The sequence below is a fragment of the Symphalangus syndactylus genome, chromosome 24 (assembly GCF_028878055.3).
Source record: "Symphalangus syndactylus isolate Jambi chromosome 24, NHGRI_mSymSyn1-v2.1_pri, whole genome shotgun sequence".
NCBI lineage: Eukaryota > Metazoa > Chordata > Mammalia > Primates > Hylobatidae > Symphalangus > Symphalangus syndactylus.
Window position 1 is genome coordinate 31,009,390 of NC_072446.2, and position 13,733 is coordinate 31,023,122.

The 13,733-nt window shown below is 40.3% G+C and overlaps 1 protein-coding gene across 6 annotated transcripts in view; it reads left to right on the forward strand.

The window, feature by feature from the left end:
* Nucleotides 1–13,733, forward strand: part of CHD6 (chromodomain helicase DNA binding protein 6) — a 214,176-nt gene that overhangs the window by 81,539 nt on the left and 118,904 nt on the right. For all 6 annotated transcript variants that reach the window (XM_055266598.2, XM_055266604.2, XM_055266603.2 and 3 more), the window contains one exon: nt 637–1,157. In XM_055266598.2, the coding sequence (XP_055122573.2) occupies nt 637–1,157 (521 nt within the window). The remainder of the gene's footprint in view (nt 1–636; nt 1,158–13,733) is intronic.

Consider the following 13,733-nt stretch of genomic DNA (forward strand, 5'->3'; position numbering starts at 1 on the left):
CTCCTGACCTCATGATCCGCCCGCCTCGGCCTCCCAAAGTGCTGGGATTACAAGCGTGAGCCACCACGCCCGGCCTTGTAAATATTTTTTGCAACACCAGACCTGAAAGAATGAGATATAACTTCTAAACCCAAAGAGATGTTTTCTTAAAAAGCAGTCACTTTGGGGGGCTGTACTTTTATTTGTTGGTGCTCAAAAACAGCTTTGCAACTTCCATGTTAGGGATGCGTTCAGCACCTGTGACACATCCTTTCTAATGGCATCTGTCACCATAAAACTTCCTCCTATACAGGTAGTTTGGTTTTTGCAAGTGACTAAAGGTTATTTGGTGCTCAGTCTTGTGGCTAGATTAGATGATCATACAGAACAGCACAATTTTTAGTTGAAATCAAAGGTGTACCTTTGAATGATCCTGATTTAGTATGCTAACAACATGTTGGCACAGCTCCACAAGTGTAAAGGCCGTGTATGTCCTGTTTGCCACTCTGTCTCCGAGGCCTAGCACAATAGGAACTAACAGAGAGTGGGAACTCAGTAAATATTTGTTGAGCAAATCCATGTATTCAAACTGGGTAATTCTCTTTGTCTGAAGCATGAATTGGAAGGGTAATATGCTTGTTTCTCTCTCTTTTACAGTTGTCAAATTTAAAAGTTTTGAATCACTCCCCAATGTCTGATGCCTCTGTCAATTTTGACTACAAATCTCCATCCCCATTTGACTGCAGCACTGATCAAGAAGAGAAAATTGAAGATGTTGCTAGTCACTGTCTGCCTCAGAAGGACCTGTATACTGCTGAAGAGGAAGCTGCTACCCTTTTTCCTAGGAAAATGACATCCCATAATGGAATGGAGGACAGTGGAGGAGGAGGTACTGGAGTGAAGAAGAAACGGAAGAAAAAGGAGCCAGGAGACCAGGAGGGTGCAGCAAAGGGAAGCAAGGACAGAGAGCCCAAGCCAAAGAGGAAACGAGAACCGAAAGAGCCAAAGGAACCCAGGAAGGCCAAGGAGCCGAAGAAGGCCAAGGAGCACAAGGAGCCGAAGCAAAAAGATGGGGCAAAGAAGGCACGGAAGCCCCGGGAGGCCTCGGGCACCAAGGAGGCCAAAGACAAGAGGAGCTGCACTGACTCTGCAGCCAGGACAAAGTCCAGGAAGGCCAGGTACAATCCTTTCTCCCTTCTCTGAGCACTTGCCTGTGCCAGTGCAGAATGATTTGCCTTTGGCATTAGCCCAAGCCCCTAGGCATAACGCTGCTGCACTCCTGTGAGCCTAAGCTTCACATCTCACCTATATAGGGTGGGGAGCAGGGATAACCCCTTGGTGCTAATGCAAGGGGCTGTCCTTGGAGGTTTGCTGTTTTCTCATTGCATTTCTGAAGTCATGGTGTTTCAAAAACGACATTTGTGTTTTTAGGATACTCCCAAGAATTCCCCACCCCCTTCAGACCCCAGCCATTCTTTTTGGTCTTAGTACTTAGCATTCTTTAGTTGCTAGCTGGTATCCTGCCAGATGTGTAGATGTACCCCCTATATCCCATGTTTATATGTTCTTTGTGTCTATATTAGCTTTCAGCCAAAAATGAACCACTTTTCTTACCTCCTAATGAGATAAAGATAACCTTAGTTAATACTGACCATGCAGTTTCTTGCCATTCCTTTTGGACTAAAAAGAATTAAAATGTTAACATGCACAGGGTGTAAGGGAAGTGACATCCCAGGTGTGATACAGAGGGCAGTGATTTTTGGAACAGCAGTGGTGTAGAGTGGCAGAGGAGCTGGTATGAGGAGGATGCACAGTCACAGGAATCAGTGGTGCAGGAAGCCTGAGAGAGCCATCAGTATGCACAGAGTTCCAGATAGATGAGGACTGACTAGCTTCCCCTAGGTTCCAAGCTCTCAGTACAGGACCATTCCTGATCTGTTTATCTAGTTCATTGTCTAGCACAGTGCTTGACACATTGACAAGTGCTTAGGAAATGCTGAGTAAATGAGACCAGGGGAGACCATAATGACTTACAGAGAGACCAGAATGCATAGGTACAGATTCACTGTATAGATCCTACCAAGACAGCAAATGCATTCCTTGTGCCAGAAACTCAATATCTGTCATCATATACAAATATGATATTTCTCATTTTGTTTCTAAATTCCTTGTGCAGAACTTTATATTTAGAATTTTGAGGAAACACCAAATACATGATTTCTATCTTAAGGAATTTACATGTCTAAAATCTAAGTGCAAGGGATGGTTAATTATATTTATCTGTGTATCTATTATTTTAGACCAAGAGCACTCATAAAAAACACAGAGACTGATGTGGATACTAACAAAACATAAAGTAATGAGGCCATCACGCTGTGTTGGTCAGGCATGAAGGAGGTAATTTTAAGAATGCATTTTAAGTGGTGTGTGTTGCAACCTGGAGTTTACTATATGGTTCAGTTCTTTTTCAGAAGGACAGCTTGTTGGGACCAGATGGATAGTTTCTTAATCCAAATTAAAATTTTGCCTCGTAATATTCACTCCCTTCTGTCTGGCAGGGGATTTCATCTTTCATCTACCAAAGAAACTTGGGTGGGATCTCAGGAATGTAGATTACAGAAAATGCCCATAAAGTACCTTACAGACGGCCAAGAGAGAGGTAGACAAAACTCAGGATTCTGCCTAACTAAAACCGTACAGGATTTGTTTCTTAGTGAACCTAGTGAGCATACTCTAATCTCCAATGTGTGGATGGAGTAGCAGAGTGACTGTTCAGCCTCTGCAAATAATTTTCATCTCCAGATTACTTTGGAGGAGCTGAAGTGGTGCTTTGGGATAATAGCATAAATAAAGAAGGAGGATCAGACATGAGCTAGTGTGGCAACTTTTTTTTATTATTATTACAGAGAATAATAAGGAATAAAGATTGTGTTTGAGAATTTAGGGTAATTAGAGGAGGGTTTTATAGCCCTAATAAGAAGTCTTGGTTTGTATCTAGAAGACATTAGAAAGCCATAGGTGTCTGAGCCTGCTTAGCCACTGGTTTCTGATGTTAACAGTTTTATCAACTCCTCCTTTTTTAAGGAATTCATGTTTACATTGTATGAGGTCTGAAACAAAGTGATGAGTATGCAAACACTGTCATAAATTCCATTTTGGGGGAATAAGGAGGCATTTAACAAAGTGTTGGATGCCAAATGTATAGGCAAAATCAGGATTCTGTCTCATGAAAATGTACAGTCTTTGTTATATAAATGTAGCAATATTAACGCAACTTGATTTGATCTAATTAGGCTGTATGAAATATAAGTGAGTTGGAGAAGTGCTTGGTAGTGTTTTCAAAGGCTGCTAACTTAGAAGACAGCAGAACCTTTTGAGGTTTAGAAGTCCAAGAGACACCCTATTAGAGGAGGCTGACAGAAGTGATCATCTCTTTAAAAATGTGGACAAGTTACATGAGCTTTCTCTCTCTTTATTTTGGAGCTATATTACATTGATCTGTAACATAATAGAATTCTTCTGTGTACTCCAGGGTTCTGGACTGGTTAGCCTTTGATTGCTTCTCTTTTATATCTTTATAAAATTGTTTTGGTTCCTTTAGTTAGTGATCCTACTGGTAGGCAGAAGCAGTTTTAGATATGAAGCATGTTAATTGATTTAAAAATACATGTATATATATACACACACATATGTGTATATGCATGTTAGTAATTAAGCCTTAGTTTTTGTTCTCTTTGATTTACTCTTGCAGATTGGCTCAAGTACATGTTTTGATTTGAGCAGATATCGATTAGACCCTGGGTAATACTTGATGGCTATAAATGATTCACTTAATGCTTGGATTACTGTAGGAGCTCCACAACTGATTTACGGGCTTCTGGCCTTTTCCTCCTTCAGTCCATCTTGCCAGCTGCCACCTGGCTAGTCTTTCTGAAGCCCTGCTATTGGCCCCTTTATTTATGTTGGCAACAGTGGTGGTGGTGGTGGTGGTAAATCAGATCGCCTTTTCTCCCTTTTCAATTCCAAATCAGTTGAGAAATAGTCAATAGAAATGGGCATTCATTTGTCAGCTCTGTTATTGGTAAACTGGATTGAAAAACATTCGTTAACTTGTGGCCACCATCAGACTTGTTGTTACTCCCTCACTTGAGTTTATCTGCCAGCACTGCAGGCGCTCGGAAGCAGAGGTGGCGGTTCTGGGCCGTGTGTGCTCCATTCCTTCTTCCAGTCTTGCTATTTGGGTATTTCCCCAGTCGGGGAAGTGAGATAAGTTTGAAGAAGGGCGGAAAATATATTTCCAGTATTTTTCAGTCCTTGGAAATAAAATATGCTTTTCCTCATGAAAACATGGAGACAGGGAAATGGGATTCCCTCAACAATTTATAACCGCTTGGAATCTTCTGATTGTTCTTGTTGCCCCCTGATTGCTCCTGTTGCCTCCAGGACAAAATCCAGACTCCAGACAAGACAGAACCCAGACTCCTTCCTCTGTTACTCAGACCCTCTGGGGTCTGACATCTCCCTCCGTTTCCATCTCTGGCACTACACCTGGCCAATTCAATTAATCTCATTAGCTCTTAAAGGTCCTTCACCCACTTCTCCTTTGGATTGCTCTTGGTATTTCCCCAGCTCGTACCCTTCTCTCAGTATCCCAAGTCCTTTCCATTCTTCAGGTCTGAGTGCAAGTCTCAGTTCAGATATATATCAGAGTTCAGATGTATATCAGTACAGATATATATCAGAGTCCTTCCCCAAACCAGTGTACCTGTGTGTCCCCTCTGAACTTCCATAGCATTTGGAGCCTCACTTTTCATTATAAATCGTAACTGTAGACCTGGGAAGGCTAAAAGATACTTAGTTCAGCCCTGTTGTATTGCAGCCAGGGAAACGGAGACCCACAGAGAAGTGACTTGTCTAAGGTCATTCACAGATGTGTGTTATAATCTCAGGCCTGATTCCCAGTCTTGTATGTTTGCCTCTAAAACAGGCTACTTTTCCCATCATTAATTGTGGTTTTCAGGTATGTGTGACTTGTTTTCCTCAACAAAAGTTAAGATAGATAGATAGATAGATAGATAGATAGATAGATAGATAGATAGATATATCAAGAATAAATGGATAGAGCTCTTCTCCTTGAAAATAAGACCTGTATAAGGTATCTTATAACTCCCATTGTTATATAACAGTAGGTAATATATCCATTTTATATTTGAATGAAAGTTCAAAAAGTTAAGTAACTTGTCCAAGGCACAAAACTAGTGAGCACCATTGTTGGGATTTGACTCCAGGTTCACCTGACTGTGAAACTGACTTTTCTCCCCATAGCTGTGTGTCTTTATGTTTTGCTAAGGAAGATCAGAAATGGACGTGGGGAGATTTCAGTGTCAGAGAAATTGGTTTTTATTTGTAGGAAATGGTCCCTCTTCTATAGAATTTCAGTTTGCATACTCCATGGTATCCTTTCAAGGACTAAAATGTCTTCAACTTTTTCCGTTGTTTGTGTTTGCATTTGACAGGCAACAAACAGATTATTGAACATGTCTGTTCTAAACAGGTGATAGGTAGAGTCTAGCAAATTTTCCTTTTCAAGGATGATGTTAGTAGTGATCAGTATTCATTTATAGCTTAAGAGATAAAAGCCTAAAATTCTTAAATAGGAGAAGTTTCAATTGAAACTAGTATTTATTCTTTTCCCTCCAAATTATTATTATTATTATTATTATTATTATTATTATTATTATTTTTAGAGATGGGGTCTCCCCAATAGCTGGGATTACAGATATATATCACCAAACCTGGCTTAATTCTCTAAATTATTTTTGAGTATGAGTTTAGTTAATTCCTTTATTGTGTAAAACTTAAGCAAGAACGAAAGCTCCTTCAGGAAGCCACGTTAGGCTCTGTCATTTTCCTGACTCAGAAATTAAAATTTCATTTGGTATAGCTTATATACTTATACTATTTTTAAAATTGTAGTGCCTTATTCCAGAGAGGATTGGAGCCACTTGCCTAAGAAGACATACACAGATGTACATTTATGTGTATACATACAAACACATACACATACCTATGCATACATAGCTGTACATGGCCGGTATAGCTGGAGGAGGGGATCAGAAAGGCAGGGGTCAGATCATGTAGGGTCATGAAATGTTAATAAGGGCTTTGGGAATATATTGTTCCCAAAATTGTTCATTATATTGAATATAGTGTTTTGGCCTTAGAAAAGCAACATGCCAGTTTCTCAGAGATGCTAAGTTTTTACCATTTGAGAAAGAAATTTCTTATTAGGGAACTGTTATAGTTCATTTTATGTTGCTATAACAATACACAGACTGGATAATGTATAATGAACAGAAATTTATTTGGCTTACCATTCTGGAGACTGGGAAGTCCAACAGTATGGCACTGGAATCTGGGGAGGACCTGTGTGCTGCTCCTCATCCTGTGGCCAAAGGCAGAGAGAGGAGCAAGAGAGGATGAAATGTTAACGAGAGAGGGCTACTCAAGAGAATGCACTCCTGTGATAACAATATTCATCCATTCATGAGTCCAGAGCCACCTGACCTGATCTCTTATTAGACCCCAACCCCCGACACTGCTGCATTGGAGATGAGGTTTCCAACACAGGAATTTTGGGGGACAAATTCAGATTATAGCAAGAACTGTTATGCAGTGGATACTGTGCTCAACAACAGTTTTTGCATATAATGCTTCTAAATGCCTGTGAATTTCATTTTTTTCTTCCTGAAATAGCCTTTAGTAAAAAGTCAGCTTCGTGGCATTAAGGCACAGCTGAGTGTGAGTAGGAAAGATGATCCATTTCAGTTGTGTATGAAGCCTTCTGATTCTTTCAGTCTATATCCAGGGAGTGAGTATCTGAGGAGTAGGTCTGTGGCCAGCACTTCAGGTTGCCCTTTCTCACATAGGGAGCCAAGCATTTTGACTGAGCTGAAGGTTGCTTCTTTTTTTTTTTTTTTTTTTTGAGACAAGTCTTGCTGTGTCACCCAGGCTGGAGTGCAGTGGCGTGATCTCGGCTCACTGAAGTCTCCACCTCCCGGGTTCAAGCAATTCTTCTGCTTCAGCCTCCCGAGTAGCTGGGATTACAGGTGTGTACCACCACACCCAGTTTATTTTTTGTATTTTTAGTAGAGACAGGGTTTTGCTATGTTGGCCAGGCTGGTCTTGAACTCCTGTCCTCAAGTGATTTGCTTGCTTGGCCTCTTAAAGTGCTGGGATTACAGGCATGAGCCATGGTGCCCAGCCTGAATGTTGCTTTTAAAAGCTAGGGTCTTGAGTTTTGGTGTTCATGTTGTTGGTGAGGGCAGAGGATAAGCTTTGGAATTTCCACACATACCAGAATGGTTCATATTCTTTCTTACAAGTCAAGAAATTAGTCAGTGTGCTGGCCCAAGTGGAGGTCTGTCTACCTGGATCTCTGGTCCTCAGACTTCGCTGTGCCTAGGGAACTACCTGGACAGCTTCTTAGAAAAGTGGATTCCCCAGAGAGAATGATTAGGTCTGGGGTGGAACCCAGGAATTTGCAGTTCAAAATTCTCCCAGGTAATAGAGTGTGGCTGATTCTTAGATTATCCTTTGAGAAACATGTTTCCCAGGTGAAAGATCACAGGAAAAATGGAGCCTGTATAAGTTTTTATATGTAACATCTGCTAGGAATGAAAAAGCAAAAAGAGGAAAAGAAGTGGTTGGTGTGATCAGCCCCAATTTCAGTTTTTCATCCCCACTTGTTTGGTTTGTCAACCCAGAGCAGATTTTTCTCCCAAATCCAGCATTTTACCTTTTTTCGCTTACATCTGTGATGATTGCTTCTGCGAAGTGTTAAACCCCAGGCCTTCTGATTATATAACCATTTGAGCTGCCTGATTGCCGCTGAGTCAGCTGATAACTGTGTGGTGCAGGAAGAGTAGTAGAACTCAACCACCTTTCCTCCTCACAAGAGCTGGTGGCTGTTTCTCATTTATTTGAAGGTCAATCAGTTATCTCTGTTTAGAGAGATCTTTATTGAGGCTAATTTCAGGTTCAAGAGATTACATTAATGGGGTTCTTTCTGTTGGGAGACTTGTTTTTACATTATGACCATTTATTAGAATAAAGACCTAACGGTGTGTATGAGTCCTCAGTAGAGACCCTGAGCTTGGAACCCATTGGACTTTGTGTTAACCAGGGAAGAAATCTAAATGGTAATGTCAGAGACCCACCTTGGAAGCTTTGCACCAAGTCTTAATTTCTGGGGTTTTTTTTTTTTTTTTTTTTTTTTAAGAGCATCAGAAGTGCTTACTCTGTGACCTGGTACATAGTAGACCTTTACCAAATCTGTAAGGAAAGACTTACTAAATAATAATGCTTGATAAATGCCTACTCATTTATCCAGTATATTTTTATTGCCTCTTCTGTGTCTTGCTTTATGAGTTTTTTTATAGGGAAAGGAAGCAAAGTGTCACAGAAGTATCTATGAGACTAGTCATTGAGGTACTTTTATGAGTTGGAGGTGCTTTTCACAAGAAACAACCTTGACAAGTGTTCAAGAAACAGGCAAAAATATAAACAAATGAAAAACCTGATACAATTGCATACAGAGTAGCTGAAAGGATTTAGAAGGTAAAGAGTATGTCATTTCTGGTCTGGGGAGTCCCTTGGAAGAGATGAGTATTGATCCAGTTATTAAAGAAATTAATAGATGAGAAAAGACTTAAAGCAAAAAGACCAAAAGACATTTAAACAAATGTTCTTTTTAGGGGCTCCCAGATTTTAAGATGGTTCATGCAGCCTGCTTTCATTTTCATCTCTTATCCAAATCTTACTGAAATGATAGGAAGAACAGAGGGGAAGAAATTTTTCACAGATGAGAGCTATTACTGAATTTCTGGACAAAGAAGTCCAGTGGTATCATACTGGTGGATAAATGGTGTGGAGGGAGTCCCAGCTCAGAGCTCATGCAGGGGCTATGTTTGCAGCAAAGATAGAAGTGTTTCCTCCTTGCAGTGGAGCAGGCAGCTCTGGAGGAGGGATTGGAGGCAGGCCAGAAGTGGAGGTGGCTGATTAAGGGACTGTCTGCAGAATGGCTGTGTGGTTTGTCAGCTCCAGGATGAACTCAGGCAATTACTCTAAGGATATTGGGCAGTTTGCCCTGGGGAAGGGGCTAGGGCTCCATATAAGGAATGACACCCACAGGAAGGGGGCACGGGGCACTAACTTCTCTGCCCTTCCCTGCCCATACCCTAAAAAGTGGAGGGAGGGACAGCCACTTGACAAGTCTTGCCATGTGTACAGAATCCTAGGCCAGGCTTCCTTTTCAGGGGCGAGGCTTGTAGAGAAAGCAGTTTACTCGGCAGCAGAGGAGACCCTCACCAGGCACCTGTATTACCAGCCTAGTTGATTTTCAATAGGAAATCAGTCTACTGAAGAGAACAAGACCGTAGAGGAAAACGAGCAGCATAAAGCAGGAAAAGGAAGAATGAAAAGAACAACTGTCATCAGAAGAAATAATTCAAGGAAAAGAATGAACACATTTTAAATTAGCATCCTCAGATTGAGGATATTTTGTCTGCAACACAAGAATGGGTCGTGACAGAGAAGCAATCAGAAAAGCAAAGAATTAATGAAAATTTAAAGTGTGGTTGCCTCCACTAAGAGAGTTCAACGAAAATACTGAGTAGGGACAGGAATAGGGGAGGTATGTAAGATCTGAATTCATCAACTTTCCTATCAGGATGTCAGTAGCCATTGCTTAATGTTGATAAATAATGAACTAGAAGCATGAGCATATTTGGGGTTAGAGAGGCATCAGTCAAAAGTGATCCTCTCTGGGGATTTAGTGCACTAAAGATGGGTTACACTTTTTATTTGAAACTCTTCTATACTTTCTGAATTTTTATTTTCAATTGCTTTTATTACTTTTAATAGGACTACTTGGTAAAACTCTGCATTTTCATCTTAAGAGGAAGTAATCTTTTTGTTTCCTTTTTACTAGGACAATATCACAAACCTCTGTAATCTCTGTTTTGAAGGTATTGATGATACGGTTAAAGGGACTGACAGGGCAAATTTAGTTCACAGTTTATCTACAGCAGGTTATATCTATACCAAAATAATTAGGGTCTTTTTGTATTTTTTCTTTTAACTAGTATCTTTAAAAAATCGATACCAACTCAGTTCTCTATGTAGACTCAATTAATATGGGTATTATGGAAAAGCTGAATCAAGTGTGCAAATGAGCTTTTTCAAGGTGATATCCATGTTTTCAGTATTGTACTCCTGGGAAGAGGATTAAAGCCTATAGGAAGGTCAGTGCTGGAAGCTTCTCTGAAGCATTGTTGCTGGAGTGGAGTAGTGGTTCCTGGACTGGACTCCTGAGACTGTACGTGTCTTTGGAGGCAGTCATTGGGATCATGAGCTATTTTCAGTGGCTGTAGTAGTAACTCATTCTTTCCGTAATGCTCTGATGGATATTTTATAAGGTTTTAATTTTAAAATGAGAAGATGAATCATTTTGAATTAATGCATCTTAGTAGATAAGAGCTTTCAATACCTGGAGCCCACGGGGACAGAGCCATAAAAGATTCATAGTAGTACGATGTCGTGACATGTACCCAGATCTTTCCTCGTACTCAGATTCAGCACTCACTTCCTAACTCTCAGTTCTAGCAAAGAAACCTGGAGGTTAGAAACTGGAGATATGGTTGAAGAGAAAGTTTGAAAAATCCTAGTGCTTTCATATTATAATGAAATTTCCTATTTGGAAAGCAAAAAAAAAAACAAACAAACATTTTTTCTAGGACAAACTACAGAAAGTAAAGATGCACAAAATCTTCTTGGCTGATGAAGCCATGTGGGAGACAGGATAAAAGCTTTGATGGTTATAACTAATAGTTGTCCTGCATGTATGATATAATTGATTGGGAGTTTCTTGCATGTCATAAATGCATAGTAGGTACTTTCTTTAAAGTGGAGATGTGTTTGATTGTAAAATCAACTTTGAATAAAAAATAGTTACTTTGACTCTCAAAAATGTTATTTCTTCCTTTTTTTTTCCTTGCAAGTTAGTTTGTTCTAACTCTGAAAGCTATTAATAAAAAAGAGGATTATAGAAATAAGATTGCTTTGATTCAAGCTCCTGTGCCATTAATTGGTGGGAGTATTAGGCCTTTGTATTATTCAGAACTCTCTTGGTTACAAGTAACATAAACCTAATCAAATTAGCTTAAGTTAGAAAAAAATGATAATGAGGTTCACTGGCTTAAGGAATCAGAACCAGAAAGTTTAGTTGAGACCAAGGCTGTTTGTCTACAGTGACCCCCTGTGCCTGTCTGGGTGCCACGCCATCCTTTGCAAATGCATTCCTCTCAAGGCTGGAATCATGGCTGCCCATAGCTGTGGGCTTACAGCTTAACAACTTCATGACCTAGGAAGAAAGATTCATTTTCCTACTCACTTCTGCCAATATATCTATATATCTATAGATATATAGATATATATTAAAGGAAGGACTCCCAGATTAGTCTGGCTGGGTCGTGTGTCCATCCTGGACCAATCACCATGGTAAAAGGAATAGGGTATGATAGCCCAGTCTGACCTTCTGCCAGAGCTCTTTTATAGTCTGGGAATCAGTATTGGTTGTCAGAAAAAAAGATGCCAAACACAGTATCCACTTCTGCAGTGGAATAGATGTATGTCAAGATAAATTATTTTTTAAAGTTTATAAGTATATATACTTATAAACTTATTTTAATAAATATTTATGTATGTGTGTGTGTGCGCACGCGTGCGCGCATGTTTCCTGAACCAGTTGCAAACAAGTTACATATGTCAGACCTTTTTGTCCCTAAATGCATCAGTGTGTCTTTCCTAAATTCTTATTCTTCTGTAACCATTGTCTAGTTATTCTTTTCGTTCCCTTATAACTTAAGATGATGCAAATATCCTGCTTCTCTTCACATCATTCTCCCAAGATGTAGCATCCCTTGATGATTCTGCACCATGACCATCTTTTCCTTTTTTTTTTTTTTGAGACGGAGTCTCGCTCTTTCACCCAGGCTGGAGTGTAGTGGCGCGATCTCTGCTCACTGCAAGCTCCGCCTCCCGGGTTCACGCCATTCTCCTGCCTCAGCCTCTCCGAGTAGCTGGGACTACAGGCGTCCGCCACCACGCCCGGCTAATTTTTTGTATTTTTAGTAGAGACGGGGTTTCACCTTGGTCTCGATCTCCTGACCTCGTGATCCGCCCGCCTCGGCCTCCCAAAGTGCTGGGATTACAAGCGTGAGCCACCGCGCCCGGCCCATGACCATCTTTTCTACATTGGTTACAAAATGGTTTTCTTTGTTTGTCATTTTGGGTTTTTTTTGAGACAGGGTCTTGCTCCGTCACCCAGGCTGGTGTACAGTGGCACAATCATGACTGACTACAGCCTCAACCATCTGGGCTCAATCAGTCCTCCCATCTCAGCCTCCCAAGTACCTGGGACTACAGGCATGCACCGTCATGCCTGGCTGATTTTATTTTTCCAATTTTTTTATAGAGATGGGGTTTCACTATGCTGCCAGTCTGGTCTCGAACTCCTGACCTCAAGCCATCCTCCTGCCCCAGCCTACCAAAGTGCTGATATTACAGGCATGAGCCACTGTACCCAGCCTCAAAATGATTTTCTAACTACCACTTCCTCTACAGTTACCATTTGTATTTTGTAGTAAACAAGAGCTCCCCCTTATCCCTTATTCATTATTTATGTATGTCTCATTGGTATAGATTCCTATTGTTTTCAGTGACTTATAATTCTTTACGGTCCTCAATTACTTTGGTGTTCAGATGGTCTCAGTTTTGGGCAACGAAAGCTCTTCGAGCTGACTTGTTTGTCATTTTGACATGCCATGTTTATTTTTCTAAACACTCTCTTAATTTCTGACATAGCAGGATGTTTCGGGCTCATCCTCTATCTTCCCTGCTTTAGCCTTGGAATCAGCCATTTCTGTGAGGAGCTTCGGTATTAAACACCAAGATCTGAGTGTTAGGTGTACTCATTGCTGATGGGGCATCTTTGCTCTTAGGCCCTTTCTGTTGTCAAAACTAGGGGGAAAATAAATACAAACACGAACATATGAATATATGTACACATGTATATACATACATATAAACTATGCACATATACATGCTTGTGTTCATACATGTTATAGAACTCATGAGTTCAACTGATGATGCCTGCAGTTGAGATTCATCTGACAGTATCTCCCTTGCCTTATAGCATTTCATATTTGCTAGTTCCCAACATCAATACATTTACTCGTTTGCTTAATCCTATACCACATCTAAAATAGTTTCAGAGTCACTTCACCATATAACTACCAAGAAAAAAAATTTCAGAATTGGTTTGCTGTACTTTCCCCTTCCCCCAGAGGTAGAGAGTATGTAGTCAAATGCTGTGTTCATCAATTAATGGAAGGGGTTTTATTCTCTATGAGGTGCAGTTATATTACTTGTTTTAAACATACATCCATTTCAGCTTGTTTTCATCTGTAGTTTTTTATGTTTTAATATGTAGAACTTTAACAGATTTCCTAAAGTCAGATCTGTGTACAAAGGTATACTCAGAGAAGTGTCACTCCCTCCTGTATCCCTGCTACTGTTCTCTCCCCTACCCCTTGTAGGTAGATAGACATTGTGGGGTTTTTTGTTTATCCTTCCTGTGTTTCTTTTTGTATTTATTAATAGATGTGTATATGCTTTTTTATTTTCCCTTTATT